Source organism: Amaranthus tricolor, chromosome 7 (assembly GCF_026212465.1).
Source record: "Amaranthus tricolor cultivar Red isolate AtriRed21 chromosome 7, ASM2621246v1, whole genome shotgun sequence".
In the NCBI taxonomy this organism is placed as follows: Eukaryota; Viridiplantae; Streptophyta; class Magnoliopsida; order Caryophyllales; family Amaranthaceae; genus Amaranthus; species Amaranthus tricolor.
Window position 1 is genome coordinate 17,561,865 of NC_080053.1, and position 27,127 is coordinate 17,588,991.

A 27,127-nucleotide genomic window follows, 5' to 3' on the forward strand; every position below is an offset into this window, starting at 1 on the left:
TAACCTTAATTAAAGGCTTCCTCCAAAAATAAACGTATGCCACTTAATGCAGCGAACACACGGTATTCTTTAGTAAAAGGCGAAAGAATAGTTCGCTTTGTGCTCACGGCGTGGCTGCGTAAGTTGGTATGAGATCTGTGGAAGTGATTTAAAGGATTTTTCTTTTATTAGTATCTTTCATAGCCGATGTGGGACAACTTCCTTTGTTATTGAAAGTCATCTTCAGCTGACAAATCCCTTAGCCGATGTGGGACAACTTCCTTTCTTATTGAAAGTCATCTTCAACTGACAAATCCCTCAATACATGGTAATTGGTATTATCTTAGTTTTACGAAGTATTTGGCAAATGTTGATCCGTCTTAAATTTAATAAATGGGTTAAACATGTTTTTTTCGGGTTTAAATTTTAAACTTGAACCTAACCCATTTAATAAACAAATCAGGTCGGGTTGACCCATTTAATTAATTGGGTCAAAAATCTAAACCCAAACCCGCTAATTTCGAGTCGATTTCAGATCAGGTTAACAGGTCGGGTCAGCTTTTGCCAGCCCTAATAGGCAGATCAATTTATTTCAATTAGTTTATATATATATATATATATATATATATATATATATATATATATATATATATATATATATATATATATATATATATATATATATATATATATATATATATATATATATATATATATATATATGTTCTGTATGCAATCTCTTCTGTATAGAACTTGTGTTCTTCCTTTTTCTGTATTATTAGAAAATTGAAATTGGACTTAATTTGCTAAAATTAGGTGAAAATTTGATTCGGATTTATAACAGTTCGATTTACAAACGGTTCGGGTTTGTATCAATTCGGGTTAAAAACAGTTCGATTAATAATCGATCGGGTTTGTATCAGTTCAGGTTAAAAACAGTTCGATCTTAATCAGTTTTAGTCAGGTTACATTCGGTTACGTGCATAATGCGGGTCGGATTTGACTCGGGTCGATCACTGTTCAGTTCGGGTAACATCGGTTAAGGTTTATAAGTCGGTTATAAAATTCGGTTGCAGTTCGTGTTCGATTTTGCCATTTTCGGTTATCAAACGGTTCGAGTGAAGTATCGGTTCGGTAATTGCGGTTCGGTAAACCTAAAAAACTTATATTTTTCCGGGTCGGATAATTTTCGATTTCGGGTCGGATTTGTTTTGAACAGCTCTATTCATACATCACACTTAATTTGCTCAATTTTTCGCTTTAATATGTTCCAATAAAATTGTCTTATTATTATTTTGGTATGACATTATAATTCTTACTTTATATTTTTTTATCTTTTAAATATTTTACTATCTGCAATTCATTATACTTAACTTTTTAGTTTACATGCCAAAAATGTTCGGGAAAATGACTATAAGGGAAAAACATATTCTATCAATATCTAATTCGACGTTATCACTTAAAAAGTTCATCCAACATTATATTTGGTTTGGTGGGAATATAATTGGAAGTCGCCTAATGATATCAATTGAATTAAATTGTTGTTTTTGAAAAAAAAAAAAGAAAAAAAAAAGAAAAAAAAACTTGTGTGAAAGAATGAGGACATACTCCATTTACAGTGGTTCTGCAATGTGTATCCATGATGTGAACCAATAACAGACACTCAGCTACAATAACTAATTTAATCTACATATTCACAAGCATCGAGCCGGGTACTCTTTGGCCGCGCACTCCTTTATAGATATAAGTTGTCGTCGTCCTTTCCTCTTCAGAACCTGTCTATAGTTTTTCTATGAGCGAGATATACTGAATAAGATGATAATGATATTCACAACCATGCTACAATATTTATATTAGCTGCCTTTCCCACTATTATGAAATAACTTTTCATGGATTAAATGGCATACTCTAATTATTGCAAAAACAATATGGAGATACAATACACCTCCAGGATTTTATTACTAATCCTTCCATCCATATAAGTTGCACAATCTTTATCATCATTAAAAATAAAAATGAAAAGTTTTTCAAATTAACAATGAAAATTAAAAACTTATAAAGACTCTAAGTTGATGATTGATTTGATACTGATCAATTATATTATGCCTCTCTATTAAATTTTCACAAAAACTTTTATGTGCCGCCTAAAAATTTTTATACTGGTCAAATTCAAGTCTTAAAACACTCATTTTAAAATTTAAAAAGCCAAATTTAATACTTAAAACCCCTGCTTTAAGTCTCAATCTTCCTTGTCCTGAGGCTTAATTTAAGTTTTTTAGTTATCGACTTTAATCCTTAAACACCCATTTTTCCACTTAAAATGTCAATTCTAAATCTTAAAACTCCTACTCCAACCCTTAATTTTATATTTTACTTACTCACTCAAACTGTAAAATATTCCTTTCAAGAATTAAAATGTATATTGAATTGGTTTAAAGTTTGTCAAATCCATGACTTAAAATACCTATTTCAAGGTCTAAAATGTCAAATTCAAGCTTTAAAATTGTCAACTTCAAAATTACAGGCTACACCTATGAGTGGTCGCACACTCGCACGTATGCGATCGTCTTACGGGAGATTTGCTGATAAATTGAATAATTTTAGAAGGTGAACAACGTAATAGATCGAAATTAAATTTAAAACAACATTTAACAGAAAAATAAGAATTTTAAGCATTAAAAATATAGAAGATGATCACACCTCAACCGGCCCTTTAAAAGATCCACCATCTCCCCCTTATATAAGAATGTCTATCATCTTTTATTTACATTGGCTCTAATATCATGTAAAATGATCAATTTAATCAAAATACTAAACATGTCAAGATCGAAATCCCAAAGTAACAATTCTATGTTTTATATCAAATATTTATGTCATTTAATATGTTCTTTCGATTCCTCACAACAAATAAGACAAGTATAATCATCTACTCAGGATCGGATTTTGGGGTTAACTAGGAATAGCAATTCAGTCCGAATTCGACCCTAGTCCAACTCGATTCGAGGAAAATAATCCGATTCGAGTCCGAATCCAACTCCGACTTCACGATCCGAATCCGAGTTAGAGACGGACCAGAGTTGGACCTTATTAAAAATCCGACACTCCGATCCGACTCCGACCCTGAAGGAAATCCGACTTTGAATTTGACTTTTAACCCAATATTTTGTTTCCTTTAAAACTCTGGACGTGACTAATTCAAACTCTCTCTCATACTAATTGTAATTTTCGATTTTAAAAAACTACTTGATATTTTTATTTAGATCAATCAATCAAAATACGATAAATCAGATCAAGAGAAATAAAATACTCCAAATTAAAATGCGAGAAAATTTTGTTAAATTGTAGTATTAGGAATATTTCTCATGTTAAACTTGAATTCAAAGTACATATTTTTTGTCAAATTGTATTTGAAAAATATATTTTGTTAACTTCGTATGCTTTAAATCATTAGTACAATATCACAATGATAAAGTTTGATAATAATCCAACTCCGTATCCGACTCCGTTGGAGGTCCGAGAGTCCGAGTCAGGAAAAACTTGGAGTATGCATAATCCGACTCCGAGTGGAGGTGGATTGAAAAAAAAAGTTCGACTAAAATCCGGAGCAAAGTTGGAGTATGTATAATCCGAGCCGAGTTTGACCCATTGCCATCCCTAGGGTTAACACTTAACAATGATGTCAACTGATAAGGCAATCAAGTCTTGTATAAAATTATATAACTATAAATACTTATATATGTGCTGATTTAGTTTATAAAAGTTTTATTAAGTGAATACATTGACGTAGGTTTAAACCTTATTAAATGCATATTTAAAATATTATCAACATTATATGATTTTGTTGTTAGATCTACTAAATATACTGTAATGTATATGGGAAGTTGTTTTCAGAATCTGATGAGGAGGGTGTCCACTCTAATTAACTTGTCTCATTCTTGATTCAAAGCAAATGACAAGGATAAAATTCGCTTTTATTTCCATACCCACTTTATTTTCTCTAAGTTAAAAAATAGACAAAAAAAATGAAAATGTTCTTATGTGAATATATTCCAGATTAGATGTACTTGTCATGTTAATCTGTCCATATAGATAATTCTTTTGACAGAGACACCTTGTCTTTGTTATAAATTTTTTTATATTCCGTTATTACTATAATTTTATGTTTTGTATAGTTTCACGTTTTTTCCTGATGTTCGAATTAATTTATACTCAATTTTTATATTTTTTTATCTCACTTACTTTGCACCTATTCTTCTAATAGCCCGATTATTTTTTTGCTCTCTTTTAAAATCAAGATAAAATATATAGATTAGAACAGGTGAAACTGAAGAGAATAATTCACTCCTCAATAAATGTGACAAATCTAATGGAATAGACCAAATAATACATGTAACAAATTTAGAGAAAAAAAGAGTGTATTTGAAAAAAAAAATTAAAAGGGGCCATAAAACTTTCAAATGTAATCAATACTAATTAATAGAAAAATGTAAAGATTTTACCTTTGGATGATTCTTTTTTAACAATCTCATTTTTTGATTATTTTTGAAAAATTCGACTTTTAATCTTAATTTTCTTCTAAATGGTTAACTACTTGTGAGGTTATGGCCGGTTCTTTAGGACGCTTTTGGATTTTTCATTGAAACAAACTAAAAAAGGTAATTAAAATTAAATATAAGGAAAAAAAAGATAGCAAAAGACAAAGGAAACCCAACTCTCCTTCCAATCTTTCAACCACCATATCACGTCCCTCTCTCCACCTTCATGCCACCCTCCCTTGAAAACTAATACCAGCAACCATCATTACATGTTTTAAAGCAAGTACCAATATTTGTGACAATGACGTTAACTTTAATCTTATTGTCGAACATGCTTTATCATGTACATTGGAGGAGGATGGTGAAGCTGTGTCAACTATTGTTGGATTAAGGTTTGAAACGGTTCATGAGGTGTTGAATGTGAAGCACATGAAGCTTCACTAAACGAGGCAAGGCATGATAGGGTTGGTGCGCAATCGAGGCAACGTGAAAGGAACAAGTTAGTGAGCAGAGAGGCTGCTCGTTCGAGCAGCATGGGCAGCATCTGACAGAAGGCTACTATGCAGGCAGGTCGTTCGAGCAGGGTCCAAGCTCGTCCGAGCACAGTGCATTGGATCCTTTTTGTCAATTTCTGTTTCGTGTAAACCATTGAGAGGGTAGTTTAATGTCTTGTTTATTTCTTGTTTATTGTCTTATTTATGATCATACTAATTGTGATGCTTTATTGTGATGTTAAATTTTTTAAGAATACTGATTGAATGTGTGATTATAGAATGATGTATTCTCCACTATAAGTAGGATACTTATTCGTAGAAACACAATCACCACACAGACATATTGAGCGTAGGCTATTGCATTGTTAGAAACTTGAGAGTGTTCTTACTTTGTTTTAATATTTGTGATCCTGAAAGATTGTTCTCAAGATAAAGGAAGGTTTATTATACTTATAATTGTTGAATTCAATACAATAAATTATATTTGAGGGGGAGGTATCCAAGATACCTCATAAACACTTGTGCTCATTTTACACTTGATTTTCATTTTATTTTCATTGTTGAACTTCTTTGAGACTTTCATTTCAACGTGCCCCTTTCGCAACCTCTTGCTTGAAACCCCACTTCTCTAGATATTTCCCTCACTAAAGTATCCTTCCCCTAAACATTTCTCGGCGAATAAGATAACAATGGCTATAATGGTCTCGCGATGGTTATTGATGGTGGCGGGAGTTGTAGATGTGTAGGTTCATTGCTGTTGATGTTGGAGCGAGTTGAATACGCGTATGTATATTTGAGGGTGGTGAATATTGATGAAGGTGGTGGTTAGGGGTGTTCAATTGGTCGAGCCTTTATTTTGAGCCCTTATAGGGCCCCTTTTTTGAAGGGCTTTCTAAAGCTTGGGCCGAAAATTGCCTCTACTATAATTAAAATGAAAAGGACTATAAAGGGCTCAATAAGGGTCGAAAACAGGCTTTTGTATATAGTGTAATTTTATGGATAATTTAAATATTATAAATGACAATGTCAATGGAGATTATTAATATCTTTTCAATTTAATTGTAATATATTGATAAATGGGGATTAAAATAATTTTTGGTAATAAAAATGGGTCGGGTCGGGCTTTCAATGCCCACCCCATTTAAAGCCAATATTAAATTTAAATGATCCTTATCCAATCCAGACATATTTACTTATGTCCGGCTTGCCCTTATCCAGCCCATTGATCGCCCCTAATGTTGGTGTCTGCATCGCAATATGGTGGGAGTATGGTTGTGCTGTTGATCGAATAGGGTGGGAGACAGGGAGGGGAGATGGGTTTTTTGTTTTCTTCTTTTTTTATCTATATAATAAAGTAGAATAACAAACTATAGCATGACATGTATCAATAAAAAATTTTTATAAAAAGAGAAAATCGAATACAATAGGTAATGGTTACAAAGAAGACCTTTTAAAAAATTGAGAGTTAAAAGTCAAATTTTTCAAAAATAATCACAAGATGAGATTTTAAAACAGAACCATCCCAAGGTGGAGTTTTTTAAAGTAAATTTTCCTACTTAATAGGACCTATAACCTCCGACAAGAGTATAGAGTAGTGCTAGAAAAGTGAAAAACAAAACAACTCGGAAGAAATGCGAAATAAAATAAAAAAATAATAAGTTTGCATATAAGATTATGATATAGTATTAGGGTTGAGCAAGGAGCGGAACTAGCTAGACTCAGATCCGAATCCAAATAGACAGGGTTTGGAAAGTTTAAATCTTAACCTAGACTGTTAGGGTCTGGCGGGTTTAGAATCTGAATCTGAATCTAGATCCGAACAAATTTTTTTTCTATAAAAACACTATAAACATATATACATTATGCAATTTTGTCTATTCGTATATAATTACTTAAATATATTTAACTAACAAGGATTTTATTATACTTTATATTAATTAAGGGGCCAAATATATAAACTTTTTCAATATTCATGTTTTAACAAAATATTAATCACGTCTTTTGATTTTTATAATACAAATACAACGACTACATTTCAAAATTATATAAATTAACAAATTTCTAAATTAGGCAATTTCCAAAATATAACAAAATTCCAATTCAAACAAACTTATACTCATAATAATTTTTATAGATTTCTTTTAAATTAAATGCAAAAGAGTATGTGAGTTGAATCTATGTGGGTAGATGTATTCATTTGGGTGATCGGGTCTGTTTCGGTCGGGTGTCATTCCGTTCAGTTGTATTTCAGATCCGTTATTTTTCGGATGTGTGTTACGACGGGTCACACTCGGGTCGAGTAGATTAGTCAAGCTTCGGTTGAAGATCAGTTATTCAAGCTATTTGGTTATCATCGGTTCGGTGTCGTCTGAAGTTCGCGTCGAGTGTCAATCGGTCTCGTGTTTTCATCAGTTAATGATTGTTTCGTTTTTACCGGGTACAGATCGGGTTCGGGTATTTTTCAAGTAGAATTCGGCTACAAATTACTAATTACTATCGATCGAGTCACTATCAGATTAAGTTGTTAGTCATTTTTTAATTGATGATAAAATTTCCTATACTTAAAGCAAAATAGTTAAAATGCAAATGAATTAGTAATCATTATTACTTTTACTTGTTTGAGCGAAAATAAAATTATAAAGTTTTATCAATTTTCATCTAATTGATTAAAAGTATTTAAATAAACATTGACCATTGATTATTAACTCTAAATTTATTAAACCATGTATTTATAAAATCAAAATTTTAAAATATCTTATCACTTTATTAGATTAACTAATAAGATGATTGAACATGAGTAATCATACTTTAATGTTAAAAATTGGTTCAGGTTTACAACAGTTGGATCTAAAATTCGTTCAGATTAAGTAGATTTTCGCCGAATCGAGTTCAGTTTCGAGCATGATTCGGGTCGGATATGACTCAGATCGGTCATTATTAGGTTCTGGTAATCTCGGTTAACGATTATGTGTCAGTTACAAAAATTGGTTGCAGCTCGAATTCAGTTTTCCCATTTTCGGTTGTCATCCAGTTCGAGTACAACTTTGGTGTCAGTTCGATGAACTTAAAAAAGGAACATATTTTCGGGTCGGTTTACTTTCGATTTTGGTTCAGGGTTTTTAGTTCGGATCACTTTTGAACAACATTATGAGTGAGATTTGTGTCTCAAATGAATTGACACGGACCGGAACCTGGACACTAAAATCATGTACTTGAATCCGACCAAGACCCTTAAATTCCAAAAATAGGTGGATCAAGACCCTTATATAGGATCGAGTAGGGTCTAAATTCTTATGGTCCAAGATTCATGCCCTATCTCTAAAAAGTATAGTTTATTGCAAATTTGCTAGTGTGATAATTTGTAAAAGACAAGGGATTAAGTTTTTAAAAATAAATCATTTTTAGGGTTATAAGTGGCCCATTCTTTTACTTATTTTAGTTTAGCTTATTCCATCCAAGAGCACAAATCATAGTCCATCAACACGACCACGAGCCACGAGAAGAAAAGAAGAAAGGTATGCCATGTGCACATATAATGTAATCACTAACCCAAATAGTAATCGCTCAAGTATAATCCATGGATGTACATTCGTATTCATCTCTAATTATTGTCATTATCACATAAAAATGCAAGTGAAAGAACCATAGTATGATAAGTTCGAGTTTTATAAATCTATCCCTACTATGATATTATATGATATATCTTTATCAGCTGAAAATCCATAAAGAAAAAAGTCATATTCTACAATTCTTCAGACACATAAACATCTTGAGATTCATAATTTTCACTTACCTCACTCTGACCGAACTGGAGCAAGAAGTTGACGCCATTCACCACATCGTAAACCATTAATCCTATTCTTCCACCAACCCAACTGCCGATTTGACTTCCTATGAGATAGCCAAATCTCCCGAGCCTCTGTTCCCCCAGGTATCCTACTACGTAGGTGCCAACCAATGTCCCACTTCCCCTAAGAAAGCCTTCGGTCATTGTACCTCCAAAATAAATGGCTTCAAAGAAGTCCCACCCCGAAGATACAATTGGTCCGGTGATCCGCCTAGCCTTACGAGAAGCCAGTTTTGCAGCCTTCTTTCCTTCTTTAGCAGCTTGTTTGGCGGCATCTTTAGCATTCAATCCCTGTGACATTGCATCGTTCAGTGCATTCTCCAGTGCTTGACTCCTAGCTAGCTCGACATGAGCAGTTTGGATGTTGTTGACGTAGAGCTTCACGCCCTCTTTAACTGAGCATGCTAATGTTCCAGTGCTCATATCAAAGCAGTTTAGGAAAGTGAACTGCCCACTCTTTGATGCTGCTTCTTCCCCCACCAGCTGCCTGCATTTTTCAGCTGCATAGAACAATTGTAAATTAAATGCAAACGAAAAACAAAAATGATGCATAAATTAAATTGCCACAGCCTTTCAATTTTAGGGAAGATAAAAATTAAATTGCTAAGCACCATGGCTTATGTAGATCAGATGGAAAATTACAGGGCATGGACCACATTGAGCACAAAGCAAAGAGAATTATTAAGCTAATGTATACTTAGAAACAACAAATATTCTATCACCCCAATATCATTAAGTGACTCTCACCTAAGCTCCCACCCAAGAGGGTTATGCAGTCGGGTGTACAACCTTTACCCTTTTAATAACAAAGATTTCAACGATAACTCGACATATTGAAAACAATTAAAAAGATATAGGGATAGGAGTTACTTGCCAGTCACAATTCAATGATACTACCAAAAGGACTTTGTGACAAATAATCATGTCTTATACACCTAATTCTAGTGATTTTTTCTTTTTACATTTTTTATAAGCCATAAGTTGTCTAGTCAATATTCAATAAAAAAATTCTGCAAAATAATTCATTCATGTGAATTTAGGTAATTAATTAAGCATTTAGAAAAATCCTATCAGCTTCTCCTGACTAGAGGAGGTGTTCAAAGCAGATCTGATAATCCGATATTCACCTGACCTTGTAACCAAATCCGATTTGACCCCACTTTTTATATGGATTATGGAAAAAGGGTTTTAGTCTGGTACAACTTACTCTTCTAAAACAGCATTGAATTGCACCCAAACTGATATCTCAACTCAATCACCTCTAAAATAAACCCTCTAACTTTAACTGAAATCCTTGACTACCCACTGAAATATGGAAAACAAAAACAGTTCAAAGTTAATAAATTAGATTGAGTAGCCTGATTGATTCATCGTCAGCTAAACTTTAAGAAGGGCTTTGAGTGATTTCCGTTTTGCAACTCACAACAATGCATACATTACCGATATTTCTCCTTTCCCCTGTTCATTAGAAACTAAAGCCATCAAAATTGGTGCTCTTCTATCCTCTTCTCCCTATGTCTTGTATCATTCTCAAATCCCCCTCACCTTATCTTTTCTCTTAATCTCGGTCCTTTTACTTCTTGACCCATCCCCCTTCCTCTCTTTCTCCTACGTTCCATCCCTCACTTTTTCTGTCACCCTTCCTTTTGATAAGCTAGTATCAACCTTTCAACATGCATTATGTATATACGTAAATACACTAAAACACACCTGCCTGGATACCTCCATCAGCCACAGCAACACCACTCCTTAAACACTCCCTGCCAAATTCTGCATCATATAGTCACAGGAACCAAAACAAAAGGCATCTGGAATCATCACAAGCAATGATCATTCATCAAACTACCATCAATGTAACTAGTGTTTTGGAGGACAAGCAAAACAGTTAAGGTACAAGTTCAGCTGACACTTAAAAACGAACTTGAGTGCATTCCAAATCTTTTGACATCTGAACTTGAGCATTTCCTTCAGTAATGACTACTAACAACGCATTGTTCATAAAAAACTCGTTTTGTGAATGATAGTTAAACTTTGTTTAAAGCATGAACAACACAACAACAATGTCAAAGCTTCACTAATTTTAAATCTTTTACAAAACCTTCTAACAATCAGTCAATTTAGGGGAAAAAGACATTGAAAAAACTTTCTTATTTATTGTAAATGAATGCAAATTGGTCGTAAACTCAACACTGTTGATACAGGAGCTGAGCTCAAATATACTTAACTCAAAACGAGTTGACTTCTAACAAGCTTTGGAGCTCCACTACGTTTAGAAGATAAAGATATAGAGTGTAATATTCAATTTGACACAACTCGATGAAATCTAATACATTAATCCTCACAAAGGAAAAAAATGAATTCAAACTTAACAATCACTTGCCTTAACTATGCATAATTTTGAAATAAAGAAGAGTATCATATTCCAATTGACAAAAGCATCAAACACTTTTCAATCAGCCAAACACCACAATAACCGGTACCTTTCTCCCTTTAAAACCCTTGAAAAAATTAACTTATTCCATAGTCACCCATAAACCATATTCAAGCTTTTCCCATACAATCATTGTAACATAATCGACAATCACATTTGCGATACAAAACTCACAATAAGCATCCCATAGGGCATAGCTTCAATCACATTCACTCCCTAATGTAATATATCAAACTAACTTAGGTTAATTGGCTCTTCTAAAAACCAATCAGTTCCAAACGTACATCACTAAGGAACCCTGAAAAGCATGCTCTCCGCTCCTCGGTCCATGTTGTTCTTCACACTAGCAGTTTCACACATTGCATTTCATGATGCTCCTTACACTTTCACTTTTTCCCATGTTAATGCTAGCCACCAATTCACAACAACATTTTTCTGTTCCATCTGTTCCAAGTCCGATTTCTTAACTGGAGAAGCCACATACATGTTTGTGTTTTCAATTACCCCACTTAAATTTGTATACTCCATATTTTTCCTATAATATAATTGAAATTATGCACTATATTTGTATAAAATCTATAACTGAAGTGAAACCATGATGACATTATCCTCACCTAAAATTGCTTGTGTGTTAGTTTGACACTTTTAAGTAAAATATGTTCCCCATGTCATGATGAAATCATTGTTATTATTATAAATTATACCTCAAATATGATATTATTAATTGTGCAAAATATATCTATGAATATTACATTTTAAGTATCCAAACATTATAAATATAATTCTATTTTTTGCATTTTTATATAACATCCTTTCAGCTTCTTTACCTAAAAAAATACAATTCATTTCTCTTTTTTCAAAAGAATATGGCATTTAAAAAATTAGTCGCAAGTACTCAGACCTGAATTAAATTTATTTTATGTAATTTTATGGTAAATTGAATACAATGTATAGATGTAGATAAAAAAACAAAAGCACAACTACAGTCTACAATGTAATAAATATTTTTATAGTAACCAATATACAATTGTACATATCTTCTAATTAGAAACTAATGACTAATTATTAAAATATTAATTTCCTAATAACTACAAACATACTAGAAAAATTGTTGGGCTTAAAATTTTTCACTTTGGTTTACGTAATGTAGCATATTCAAAGTGATAGAAAAATAGTTAACCATAATAACATAAAATGTTTATGTGTGTAGGCTTGGTATCTAAGTGTCCAGTATTGATTGGGAACGTATGAGGTTTGGTTTGAGAAGCCAAAAAGGATCAAGGAAAGGATGAAAATTTTGAAAAAATAGGACAGAGAAATAAGGGGAGTCGACATTCCTTGTGTTTGTCCCAATGAGGAGCCGGTTTTTAAATACTGGAACATTGGATTTGAGGTAGAATTTAAAGTCGAGTCAGCTCAGCTTTAGGGTTTGCATCTTGAAAGTCGACTAGCGTGTGAGTCTGCTAAAGCTTACGCGCATTCCTCAATTTTTTACTTTCCTCGTGTCTAATGTGCTTATATAGGGGGTATCATCTATAAATACTCTCCAATACACTTTGACCCAATCTAAAATATTCTCGAAAGATTCTTTTCTCTCTCAATTGTAATCCTAACCCTAAACAATTAGTGCGTATTCTCCAACTCTAGAAACCTCCATTGAAATTCTTCGAGAACTTTGTTTTGTATCAATTAATAAACACATTTAGGCCTTAGGAACGTAGCTCACATTGAGTGACCCTCTGTAACTCATATCATTGATTATACATTACATTTTTTACACTTAAATTTCTTATTTTTGATTTTGTGATTTTCTAATCAATCAAGGGTTTTACCATGGATCATAAGCATACAAGATTGATTGTTAGACTTGAATCTCATTAATCACACAAAAATATTAGTTTAAAACACCAACGTCAAAAAAATCAAATCCACCACTGCGGCCACAACATGGTAGAGAATTACTTCATAAGCCAACATTAAATAAGAACATAATGGAACTAATCGAGTATTACATAGTATACTTCTATATATAACAATACAGCATCAAATTCCCCAAACAAAACAGTTGAAATCATAAATCCTACATCAATCAAAAACTTAGATTACACACATTCAATTCTCAAGTCTTTAATGAAATCCAGATCTACTTCAGGTAATATTTATTCGCATTTATAGAAGTATTTTTTTATTTTACTTAATCAAACCAATCACAATCCGGAAGGGAAAATATTAAGGCAATAAATATGCATATAAGCTAAATCATACAAAATAGTTAATACCCAATTAAAAAAACTCTGAAATTTTATTAAAACTTACCAGTAATGCTGAGAACAATGATCCCAACAATGAAGAGCACAATCTGAATTCTCTTCTTATCCAAGTTAAAATCCATGGATGAAATAACTTAATATTCCATCAAATAGATTAGAATCGATTAAATCCCAAATGATTTGTAAAAGGGACGATTATAGTGAACGAATTAACTTGTTAAAGAAGGAAAGAATTTATAATTTTGTTCATCAGAAAGACAAAATGAACCCGAATGGATGTGAAAACAGAATACTGCAAATCCAAGCTTTTATTACATCAAAAACTAAATCCAAGTTTTGAAAAGTCAATGGAAAATAATAAGAAAAATACTTGACCCCGTAACAAAACGGGTCGTTTTCCCTCTTTGAGGATTGACGTTATAGTTATACGCCGCGTATTTGTTACGGTATCAATTGTTTTTTACCTTGAAAAATAGAATAAATTACTCTGAATAATACAATATTTTGTTAATTTCCCTACAATAATATCAACTATTAATTAACCATGAATAATATAAATTTAAAGGGGTATTTTTCTAGAAAATACCTAATATGTTAAAAATCAAACTATATGTAATTATAAAACAAAAAAATTGGTAAATTAATTAACTAAAATTTGTATTATTCTAGTAAAATATGCCCTAAAGTTGCTATTATTCATGGTGAATCAATAATTGATATTATTGTAGGAAAATTAACAAATACTTATATTATTCGCCATAATTTTTCCTAAAAAATATTGGTCTTGTCACACAAGAGGAGCAATAGGCAGGATAAGGAGTAGTAAGGATTACATACAAGAGGACGAATAGGCTGAATAAGGAGTTAGGCAGTAATATACATGTGGTTAGGAGGCGATTATTACTATGTGATTTTCGATTATGTTTGTTATTTCTGTTATGATTGTTAGGTTGAGTTGTATGGTTGTCAAAGGTAGTTATTAGGTGTCAAGCTAGGGCTACATAAGCCAAAATTTTTGTAATAATTGGGATTATCCCAAAGAAGTAAATAAGAGAATAAATCTGAAGCTACGCAAGCTCGAATATTATCACAGAATCACAGAACATTATGTTCTTAAACATCATTGTATTCTTGAGCATTGCAGTTATTACATCTTGGTATTAAAGCGTCACTGATTTGATGAGGAATCCAACCAATCAACAACTGTTGGACCAAATTGAATTATGATCTTGAAAGGATGAAAGACCTTTTCTGCGAAGAATTAGCGGCATTGGAAGAAAGAATGTCCAAGAAGCAGGACAACACTGATAAGACATTAGTTAATTGGTGGGGAGCAAATGAAAATGCTGGAAAAGGAGGTACACACGACACACGGTTAGACGAGGCAAAAAGAAGTAAATTAGAAAAGGATGGATAATGGAGAAAGGGAACAGGTGAATGAGTCGTACAATTTCCATCATTAGGAGAAACAATGGGAATAATTGGAAATCTCGGAAGCTTGATTTACCCACCTTTAATATCGATTTGGGGAAGAAGGATAAAGTCGAGGCAGCGGTGGTATATTTTGAGGGTGAGGCGATGTTGTGGTATCAATGGCAGATCAAGCGAACCCCATTAGAGACATGAAGAGATTTTAAGCATTTGATATTAAGGCATTTCAACAGCGGAGATCGAGATCGGTGGTAGAATATTAGAGAGAGCTTGTGGGCGGCATCACTCATCTGGAGCCGGTGCCAAAAGCCATTTTAAATGGGGCTTTTTGAGGGGGCTGCAAGAAAATATCAAGAAAGAGTTGAGTCTTAGGTCCCACTACATTGGAGCAAACGCCATATGGGCTGAGAAAGTGGATCGGAAACTAGGGCCGACGTCGTGGCTAGGCCGGAGAAATGGGTCCAGCACCACCAGTAGGGCTACAGCCACAAAACTGAAATATAACCCAAAACCTAACACTAACCCTAACCCTAATTGCAATTCCAATCACACCCTAACATCAAGAAACCAGAAATGCAGCCTAAATACCCAATATAGTAACAATAATCCACTGCACCAGTAAAACAGCTCAAAACAGCGTAAACAGTATAATGATATTGTCTACAAAGCACAAGACTTATAAAAATTTGAGTTGAATCCAACATGTGGCTCAATAGCAACAGCAAACCAATATCAAAGTAAGTAAAAACTTTGCATAATTTAAACTTAAACAGTTACAAATAATCCAAACTTATAATTACAAAACATTTGATACTTAATCTAATTCTATCAATTTTACAACACATGATTCTTTAAAATATCATTACAAATTAACTTTCCTAAAATGACGTCCTCGTTATCGCGGCATATAACACATAAGAGCAGCAAAAGTTTATCCATATTAGAGTTAACCTGAAAGTGCATCTATCCCCCGTAAGGAATAGACCCCATCATAGACTGTCAACAATTAAATTGTTAAGTAATCCGACAAACTATCACATTTATATACAAGTTATTAACATCTCCAATTTAATCTTTTCCTCATTTGGTAACTCCTTATAAAACATTAATTTAACAAAATCCAAACTCTTTTAAAAGATCGTTTGGTATCGACATAAATACGACTAAGAACCTTTAGTTCATAGTGAATCAAGATGTGACTTTAACTTTACCAATTAATAGCGAAATCAAAATACGGTTATTACTTTACAAGCTAATAGCGAAATCAAAATACGGCTATTACTTTACAAATAGATAGCAAAATAATACGACAAATGAAATATATGGTTTTATTGCGAAACAAAAAAAAACTTTATATACCAAACGTATTTATTCAAAACTTATATTAAAACAATAATATAACAACATTTTAAAATATGGGAATATATGGACCGTCAAGAAGTAGGCTTGATCTAAATCCTGAGAACACGGGTGATCATCATCACCGAAAATACGACTCTCGCAAGAACGAAATGGAATCGGGGGCTCGAGATCGATCCGAATAACCATTACCTATTATCAAGCTATGAGATTTCGCAATAATCCGAATACAAATATCCATTGCCAATTCTCAAAAACGGACTTTTTCAATGTCGAACATTTTAATATAAAATGAATCAATAAGTCACGTAATTTTCTTTAAAATGAATAATCATAACTCATTTTCATAGTACAATATTGAAAAACTGAGATTTATAAAATTGAGTACAATATTGAAAAGCTCATATTTATAAATTGTAAACATACAAAACATAATTTTGATCAACTAGAAGCAAGGTCAAACAAAGTCAAAATACAAAGTTTCGAACACCAAAAATTATACGATTTTGCTCAAATATCAATAGCAATAATACTACACCTTGTATAAGGTAATTTGAACTTTGAAATACTTCAATTAAATTTAAAAAATAATAGTGTTTGTAAGATTACCTCTTTATGCCATGAATAGCAATCAATAATTATCATATCCATCAAATCATCATCAACAATTACGTAAGAGCTTGAGTTACTATTAATGGAGTTTAACCAATTTGATACCAATCTTAAATCCTAAATACCCAGCTTATATCATATTCAAATAATATCAACTAATCAAAATACCTAATTGATACTAACATTCCCATATTTGATATTTGAACCAAAGACCTAGATTAATCAAATAAGAACCCATAACTCAACAATACCAATTAATAAAACCCAATTGAAAAAAGAATAATAACCCTTAATTGATCGTAAATTTCCAATAAATAACCTTAAACAAGAATACCCAATTTATTTCATAGTCTCTAATCCCACTATATAAATTTCGTATTAGTACCATTTCAGGACACATCGTTAGTAAAATAGGCATAACATTCTCATACGAACTCATTTTGAGGCGATTCAAGTGTCCACGCGACCTCGACTCGGAGCACTACAACTCATATAAAGAAACTAAAACCCAAAAATTGTCAGAAGGTATTCGAAATTTATCAAAAACAGAAAGATTAGAATAACACTTATTAAATAAGATGAACTTTTATTTTTCTATAATGTGCGGAGGAAGATGCTGTTGAGATGAGACATAAAAGAGATTTACATGAGTGATTTGAGTATGATAAAGCTCTTTAATTAGTAGAGATTTTTCAAACAGAGAAAAAAATGGTGAAGGAATTAAAATGATCGAAAGTAAGATGAAGGAAAAGATATATTTATGCTTTTCATTTGCAAGTATCAGAATGAGTACTTAGTGGTATCATTATGTGATACTCGATTCAAAAGATTTGGTGATGACACATAAAGATAACATGTGTCTTAACTTCAAACTAGTCAAAAGATGTGTTTACTCAATTCATGACACCTCAACATGAGACACTCAAAATTTATACCATACTTTACCCTTTTGTCTTAGTTTATGAAATACGTTTGACTAAAATAAATATCGTAGATAAAACAAAACAGTCTCAAAATTTACCTTATTCAATCGTCACTTTAATTAAAATAAAAAGAAATTTGAATACGAGTCAAAATATATAATAAGACAAATTATCATATATAAAATAATATTACTCGGATTAACTTAGCTCGAATCCCAATTTAACTTAATTAGTACTATAAATAAGTTGTACTGAAATAGTGGCTGTTACAACCAGCGCTGAAAAATAGATTTGGATGGCGGCAGAAGTGAGCAGGTGAGGCGATTGACCCCAAACAAGCCGGCCAGGCCAAGGTGCCACTCACTATCAGACGGTTCAACGGGAAGTGAACCGTCAATGCCAATTCCTAAGATTCGTTGCACGTCATGCAACATTATGGTCATCTCCCCCCACGGCATGTGGAAGGTGTTGGTATCAGGCTGCCACCTTTCCACAAATGCCGTAATGAGAGCACTATCAATGTGCTGGTGCATTATATAGGAGAGACGACCAAGAGGAGTGCCAGGTAACACCCCGTACAGTTCATCAGACATGTCCTGAAGTCTGATGATTGCATCCAACGTCCTCTTCCTAGGACGACATTCCAAAATCGGAGGGGTGCGCTCCGATCCCTCAAATATAAGCTTTGTTACATGCCCACCGTAGCTGGGTATTAAAGTAGTGTCAACAGGGCCCCCGGGCTGGGGTGATGTGATCAACCAGTCCATGTCCGCGGACTGGTTGCGCCTCCTGCCCCGTGGAGCTGCATCCTCATCCTGGCTGGCTCCTGCATGATCAGAAGAACCAGCCGCGCTATGACCTCTAATCCTAAACTGACCGGCATGCCCTCTAACGAGCGTCAAATCAACAGGATGACAGGCAGACTCATACTGACCGACAACCTCTTCCCGGCTAACAGAATCGTCGTAATCAGTATCATCGTCACCTGAGTCGACCGTATGACTATGCAGGCTACTCTGGCGGCCAAATCGACCACGCACATGGTCTAGGGTAGTTGAACGTTGGGCCTCACTAATTCTGGCCGCCTGTTCTTGCCTTGCACGCCTTGCAGATCCCGTAACCCCCCTCTCATGGGGATCCCCTCTCTTTAAAGTCGGCCTAGAGCTATTGCCGCTCAATAACCCTCTAAAAAACCCTTTTCCTTTTCCTTGATTACCAGCCATTTACTACAATTTTCATATTTTAATTAGTATTAATAAAAAATTATAATCATAAAAATTAAATTAAGTAATATTTATTTTAATTACACTTACAACAAATCAACATTTTAAATATTCATAAATATATTAACAATAAAATTTAATAAATTGAATAAACAAAATAAATTCATTCGAAATTAAAAAAATAAAAAAAAATAAAAAAAATATATAAAAATAAATTAAAAAAATTTCAATCATAAATTAAAAAAAATAAATAAATAAACAAATTTTTTCTTACAAAATAAAAAAAAATTAAAAAAAATTTAAATCCAGTCGCACAAAAAGTACGACTGTACCTAGGTACAGTCGCAATTTTTGTGCGACTGGATTTAATTTTTTTTTTCTTCTCAAATTCATATTAAATACCACTACTTACAATAACATTATCAAAATATAATGCATTACAATATTTATTAAATAACAATAACTTATAAATTAAATTAATTAAACACCTAGGTACAGTCAGATTTTTTTTTTTTTTTAATAAAACCGCTACCTGAAATGGCGGTTTTGTTAAGAGATCTGAACTAAAACGCTACTTGAAATGGCGTTTTGTGGATTTTAAATTTTTTTTTTAAAAAAAATAGTAAACTGCCACTTGAAGTGGCGGTTTTGTAGTAGTACAAAACAATATTTTTTTTCTTAAAAATAAAAAGTAAGATAACCACCATTTCAAGTGGCGGTTTTGTAGTAGTACAAAACATTATTAAATTTTTTTTTTAAAAAAAAAAAAAAAAAAGTAAGCAAACCGCCACTTCAAGTGGCGGTTTTATAGCAGTACAAAACAGCATGTCATTTTAATTTTTTTATTTTTAAAAAAAAAATTAATAAGCAAACCGCTACTTCATGTGGCGGTTTAGTGCTTAAGGCAAACCGCCATCTCAAGTGGCGGTTTTGTCTGAAAAAAAAAAAATTTCTGACGTGGACGGTAATGTGGGAAATAGTTTCCCACATAATGCAAAGTGGGAATTATTTTTTTTTTGAGCAATATAATGGGAATAGACTCTTCAAATTCACGTTATTTAAGAAAAATATTTGACATATAACTTTTTTTAAATACTGCAAAATACATTTCTTAGAAAAATGTTAAAATTGAGTGTTTATACTACATAAATTTCCTTGACTTTTTTAATATCATATGTATAGATATTGTCATGGTATCACTTACCTAACTTATTTATTCATTTAAATTATTAATATCATTTTACTTTAATGACCTTTGACCTTCTGAATTGACCTTGACTTTTAGTTAACGGGCCTTTCTGGATTCTCCCATCTCTTCACTTGGCCCATAAACAAGTGATCCATATGAAACCCTAACTCCCTCCAGGGAATAACCTCCTGTTTGACCCAACTTCCCACTTCCCCTCATTGCTTGGTTATTCTTCTTCCAAGGCTGGTAACTGCCCATCACTCTCATGACAATCCACTTCTTCTCAGAAATAACCCCCTTCTTTGCCACCATAAATAGAGGCCAACATCAGAAGGGAAGGATCATCGGAAAATATTCCTCTTAAGTATCCTTACTCATACTCCACTTCATTAGCCTACCCAAATTCCAACAATATCAAACCCGACATCTTTTTGCATTCAGTATATAATCATTTCCTCAATAATTTCATATCAACGTTCTAACTTGAGCGTCGGAGGGGTTTTCCGGGAGATCACCCCTCGGACAAGGCTAACGTGTTGTTTCGCAGGAATTCATGTCGCTTCAGTCCACGAATCGCCGCTCCTAATAACGCTTCCACTTACAGTCTTTCAAGTGTTTTCCACTTCCTCGTTTCATAAACGAAACAGTTTGGCGCCGTCTGTGGGGAATTGAATAAGAAGTCATGGCTCCTAAAAAAAGTCCGACTCAAACCGCCACCGTGCACAGCACAGATACAGACCCTTCCGCAGGTCACGCTAATAATCAAGCCGTGACTCGTCGTGATCTGGACATGCTAGCGCGAAACCTCACTGCCGCTTTCTCTGAACAACTCCGCGCCGTCATAAATAATACTCCTACTCAACAACAAGTATTAGAAGACATGACGGACCAAATAAAAAACTTGTCGGAACGAATCGAACCCCATCAAGAGATACCAAAGTCTCATGAATCTCAAGATGGGAACTCAAGGACTTCCCACTCCAGTAGACGCAATAAGAGGAGGCGGGAGAGATCCAGGACCCTCACAAGCCTCCACAAGACGGATCCGCAAGATGGCGAATCTAAAACCGCCTCTTAAGACGCCCGTACCTTCCTAGAAAGCAAGAAACAAAGGGAGTCTGAAAACGTCCAATCGTTGGTGGATAAAAGGAGGGAAGAAAGAAAGAATGCACAAGTCGCGGGATCTAGCCGCCACATTACTATGCCGCGGAATGAGGCCGGCAAAAGTAGCCTTCATGAAAATCTCATACCAATAATCTCTCCACTGGCTCCGGAGATATTGAATACTCCCAACACCGGGAAAATAAAGATCCCAAACATGGCGGCCTTCGATGAGACATCCTGCCCAGAGGAACACCTGATGGCCTACAAGAACCTGATGCTGCTGTATACCACTGACCCGTCATTATGGTGCAAGTTCTTCCCAACTACTCTTACGGGAGTAGCTCTGACGTGGTATACCTCCCTTCCAGGAGGAAGTATCCACAACTTTGCCCAATTGGAGGGCAAGTTCCTGGGTCATTTTGTAGCATCAAGAAGACAGGAAAAATCAAACTTCCATCTGCTCAGCATCACGCAATTGGAAGGAGAGTACATATCATCATATTTAAAAAAGTTTCATGAGGCGGTACTAGAAGTAACTGACTTGGAAGAATCGGTTGCATTAAACGCCCTGATCAACGGAATGAAAGATCAGAGGCTGAAGTTCCAGTTGGTCGAGAGCCAAGTGAAGACATACGCGGAGGCCATGAAGCAATGCCAAAATTATGTTACGACCTCCGAAATATGTCAGGCACATGATCCCAAGTAACGGAGGTCAGATAAGAAGGATCTCACGGCCAATCATTCCTCTAGGAGCAGAGAGGAACAGTCATCAAGGAGGGAAAAAATTTTCTTGCTGCGCCGTCCAGAACCTCCGTCAGATATGGGATCTCCACGATCCAGACACGTATATGTCGCTGAAGGGGAGCCCAGGACGCGGAATTTATTAGATGGCGGCAACGATCCACTGTTCAACCGGAACAGGAAGGACATATTCTTCGCCATCAGGGATCAATTGCCAACTCCACCTCCTACTGCCACCCCCTCTGATAGACGCAACTATAATCTGTGGTGTGTATACCACAAAGAGCACGGCCATACTTTGGCCCAATGCCGCGAACTCAAACGTATCTTGCATCAATTGGCCGATGAGAGATTGTCCAGGTTCCTCAACCGGAAGGATTACGATGCCGGAAGAGAAGCAGAAAGGAGGCCATGGAATCAAAGACACAGATCCCGCAAAAGGGATGAGGCCAGGCGCGAAAGTTCCAACACTCAAGGAACTATCAACATGATTTTCGGAGGATACACTGAAGAATATCCTACCATCCGCGCTGCAAGAAATAGTGTCCACACTCTGCTCAAAGGGCCCCCGAAAGCCTCATCAAGTGGACCGATCATGAGGTTCGATGTCACGACCTCCCAAACGCTGCAACAACCCCATACTGACCCTCTGGTGGTCACCCTCAAAATTGGGCAAATGAAAGTCAAGAGGGTACTCGTAGATACCGGGAGCACGGCTGATCTCATAACAATGGAGTGCCTGAGAAAAATGAAGTTCGAAGAAAAGCACTTGCAACCCCTCGACAAACCGCTGATCGGGTTTGGAGGAAGTCAGGTCATTCCACTAGGCACGATCATCCTCCCCGTGCGGGTAGTGGAAAAAAATGAAAGCAGAACCACGCCTATACGATTCACGGTGGTGGACCTCACCTTTCCCTACAACGCTATCATGGGGCTTCCGCTCATCAACAAAATCAAAGCCATCATCTTCCCTCATCAACTCTTGCTACAATTCGAGCGGGATGATAGACAAGTGGGTATCCTCAAAGGGGATCAGGTGACGGCACGCCAATGCCTCATCAACACCTTAAAACGAGGAGCTTCCATCACCCCCTCCAAAAGGGAAAGGGAAGAAAAATCCCCTACTGTCATGAGCGTGTATCTGGAGAATCCCAACCCCCACGAAAGGCCTCGCCCTGTAGAACGGTATGAGGAGGTGGACATATTCGAAGGAAAACGCCTCAAAATAGGGAAAGACCTCCCTGGCCCTGTTAGGCAAGATATCATGGCCACCCTTACTGAATTCTGCGACGTCTTTGCTTTTTCCACGGAAGAAATGCCTGGCATCCCTACAAGTGTCATGTGCCATAAACTGGATATAAAACCAGGCTACAAACCCGTAAAGCAAAAGCTGCGACATCAAGGAAGGGAGCGGATAAAGGCCGCCCAGGAAGAAGTGGAGAAATTGCTGAGAGCTGGATTCATCAAAGAATGCAAATACTCCGATTGGCTCTCAAACGTCGTCCTCGTGAAAAAATCAAACGGCAAGTGGAGGATGTGCATTGACTTCACGGATCTGAACAAAGCCTGCCCCAAGGACGATTATCCTCTTCCTAAGATAGATTCTTTGGTAGATTCCACAGCAGGCCACGCTCTACTAAGTTTCATGGATGCTAACGCCGGCTACCATCAGATTCCCTTGGCCACAGAAGACCAGCCACATACGGCCTTCATTACGGATGCCGGAGTATACTGCTACAAGGTTATGCCCTTCGGGCTAAAGAATGCTGGAGCTACTTACCAGAGAATGGTCAATGAGGTCTTTCAATCTCAGATAGGCCGAAACTTAGAGGTATACGTGGACGATATAATCACAAAAAGCAAGCAGACGTCCCAACATGCCGCGGACTTACGTGAGACGTTCAACACCCTCCGAAAACATCAAATGAGACTCAACCCTGAAAAGTGCGTGTTCGGAGTCACCGGTGGGAAATGCCTTGGTTTCCTTGTTGACGAAAGAGGAATAGAAGCCAACCTTGACAAGATACAAGCAATCCAGGACATGAAGTCCCCGAGATCCGTAAAAGAAGTTCAAAAACTAACGGGATGCATAGCTGCCTTGGGAAGGTTTCTATCAAAGTCCGCGGACAGATGTTCGCCCTTCTTCAAAACCCTCAAGCAAAGCAAGTTCGAGTGGACAAAAGAAGCCGAGGAATCCTTCCAGCGGTTGAAAGAGCACTTGTCATCTTTGCCGAAACTGGTTTCGCCATTCAACGGGAAAATCTGGTCTTATACGTCTCGGTCTCTGAATACTCTCTGTCGGAAGTACTGATCGCCGAAAGAGAAAAGAAGCAATTCCCCGTATACTATGTGAGTCACGCCTTTCGAGGATCTGAGGGAAATAACAGCGAAGTAGAAAAGGTCTTATTTGCAATCGTGATGGCGAACAGGAAACTGAAACCATACTTCCAATCCCACCAGATCATCGTCAGATCCAGCCAACCTGTGAAAAAGATTCTGGAGGGAAAAAACAAATCAAGCCGCGTCACTGATTGGGCTAATCAACTTGCAGATTTCGGCATCGAATACGAACCACGAATAGCGATCAAAGCACAAGCCTTAGCTGACTTCATCGCCGAAAGCACTATCCCCCAACATCCTAAACCTAGTCAAGAATGGAAGTTGTATGTGGATGGATCCTCGACACAATCAGCTAGCGGAGCTGGGCTGTTGATCGTGTCTTCTGCCGGGGTCCGTATGAAAAGAGCGGTCAGATTCGAGTTCGCGGCCTCTAACAATGAGGCAGAATACGAAGCATTACTCATGGGGCTCAAAATCTGCCATGAAGCAGGGGCGAAAGTATTATCCACTTTTTCTGACTCCCAGCTAATAGTCGGACAAGTGAATGGAGAATTCGAGGCCAAAGATGATGGCATGAAGATGTACTTGCAACAAGTAAGAGAATTTGTCAAGAAATTCGACAAATTCACATTTGTCCACATCCCAAGATCTCAAAACGCACAAGCCGATTCCCTGGCAAAATTCGCCAGCTCAGCTGAAACATCCGCGGCTCGCGATATTATCTGGGAAGTCCTTCCAAACCCCAGTATTAACCTCATGGTTAACACCGTTGATAGATCAGAAATGTGGATGGAGCCATACATCAAATTTTTGCAAAATCAGACGCTCCCCCATGACGAGAATCAGTCCAAAGTGCTTCAAAAGAAGGCCAGATGGTTCGAGCTCCACGAAGGCATGCTCTATAAAAAATCATATACCCATCCCCTTTTAAAATGTGTTTCTCCTGAAGAAGGATACTACATCCTTCGCGAAATACATGAAGGCGGATGCGGTATACATCAAGGAGTATGAACTGTCATTAGCAAAGTCCTCAGAAGCGGATATTATTGGCCCTCTCTCAGGAAAGACGCGGAAACCTTGGTCAAGCGATGTCCCGAATGCCAATACCACTCAAAGATAGGAAGGAAACCCTCTAACTACATTTCTGTCATGCAAGGCGTCTTACCGTTCGATAAATGGGGTATGGATCTCCTTGGCCCCTTTCCTCCCGCAAAGGGGCAACACAAATTCATTATAGTGGCCATTGATTATTTCACCAAGTACGTGGAAGCAGAGCCCCTCAGCTCCATCACGGACAAACAAGTCTGTCAATTCATATGGCGAAATATCATCACGAGATACGACATTCCTCGTGTGATCATTACCGACAATGGGAGACAATTTGTCAGTAAGAACACGATACAATACTGTGACAGATTTGGAATTCAAATCCGATTCAGTTCCGTATCTCGACCACAAACAAATGGGCAAGTTGAATCAGCAAACAAGGAGATCCTGAACAGTATCAAAAAGAAAATAGAGGGGGTTAAAGGTACTTGGGACGAAGAACTACCCGGCATCCTATGGGCAAGCCGAACAACCGTCAAAGAAGCAACAGGGCATACTCCATTCTCCTTGGCGAAGCCGTGCTTCCAGTAGAAATAGGCATACCCTCTACAAGGGTTACCTACTACTCACACGACGAGAATGAACAAGGAAAAAAGGAGAACTTGGATCTGCTTCCAGAAACGCGGGGGAACACATTGTTAAGATCTATGTCCCAAAAACAGAAGATGATTCGCAGCTTCAATCGACTCGTCAAAACTAAACACATTCAAGTTGGCGACTTCGTCCTACGAAAAGTTGAGGCCACGGGAAAGATCGTAGATAAAGGGAAACTTGGGGCCAACTGGGATGGCCCATTCAAAATTACCCGCGTCATCAAACCCGGAACATTCGAACTAGAAGACATGAAAGGAAAGAAGCTACCCCGCCCATGGAATGGAGACCACTTAAAGAAGTACTTCATTTAATGAGATTCGCAAGAGGCCAGTCAATGATCATTAATTTCACCAGAATCAGTAGCTTTATCCCGCGGCATAGTCGCGTTGTCTACAATTTTCAATATATCAGAAATTCCATTTTTTTCAGAATTATCCGGCTCCAACAAGTATTCAGTTATATTCTACTCCCTCTAGTAATATCGCAAATCTCATTAAATTCAGTAATATCTATAAGTCGGACCCCTAGATAGGGGTCCCACATTCAAATTTATTCTAAGTCACCACGAATCCATGACATCTACAAGTCGGACCCAAAAATAAGGGTCAAATGTCAAAGTTATGTTAAGTAAAAATCTTGCCCTCCAGCAAAATCGATAAGTCGGACCCCTAGATAGAGGTCCAAAAAATCTTAATTCAAGTTAAAGGTCCTTTATCAAATCAAAGTAAATCTTCAATGACACCCGGCCGTGACATCGATAAGTCGGACCCTTAGATTGGGGTCCCAAGTTCAAAATTAGTCTAAGTCAATTTCAACTGATCCTGGCCGTAGCATCGACAAGTCGGACGCTCAGAATAGGGTCCCAAGACCAAAATTGTTCTAAGTGAAATTTTGACCGCGTCACTCCCTGCTTTTTGGGAAAAGAGTCCGCGGACTAAAAGTTAGAAC

At 36.1% G+C, this 27,127-nt stretch overlaps 2 protein-coding genes and 1 non-coding gene across 3 annotated transcripts; 1 reads left to right on the forward strand and 2 right to left on the reverse strand.

Annotated features, from left to right (window-relative positions):
- LOC130819591 (U5 spliceosomal RNA) lies at positions 1 to 116 on the reverse strand. The gene has a single exon (XR_009044631.1). It is a non-coding gene; the product is annotated as a U5 spliceosomal RNA (small nuclear RNA).
- Positions 117 to 8,579: 8,463 nt separating this feature from the next.
- LOC130817863 (uncharacterized) lies at positions 8,580 to 13,876 on the reverse strand. Its single transcript, XM_057683815.1, has 2 exons — positions 13,603 to 13,876; positions 8,580 to 9,355 (listed from the first exon to the last, which is right to left on the reverse strand). Exons 1-2 carry the CDS (start codon positions 13,676 to 13,678, stop codon positions 8,751 to 8,753), a joined length of 681 nt encoding a protein of 226 aa, XP_057539798.1. The 5' UTR covers positions 13,679 to 13,876; the 3' UTR covers positions 8,580 to 8,750.
- A 10,680-nt stretch (positions 13,877 to 24,556) lies between these two features.
- On the forward strand, positions 24,557 to 26,116 carry LOC130818565 (uncharacterized). Its single transcript, XM_057684729.1, has 2 exons — positions 24,557 to 25,353; positions 25,540 to 26,116. The coding sequence occupies exons 1-2, from the start codon at positions 24,557 to 24,559 to the stop codon at positions 26,114 to 26,116; spliced, it is 1,374 nt and encodes a 457-aa protein (XP_057540712.1).
- The last annotated feature ends 1,011 nt before the right edge of the window (positions 26,117 to 27,127 follow it).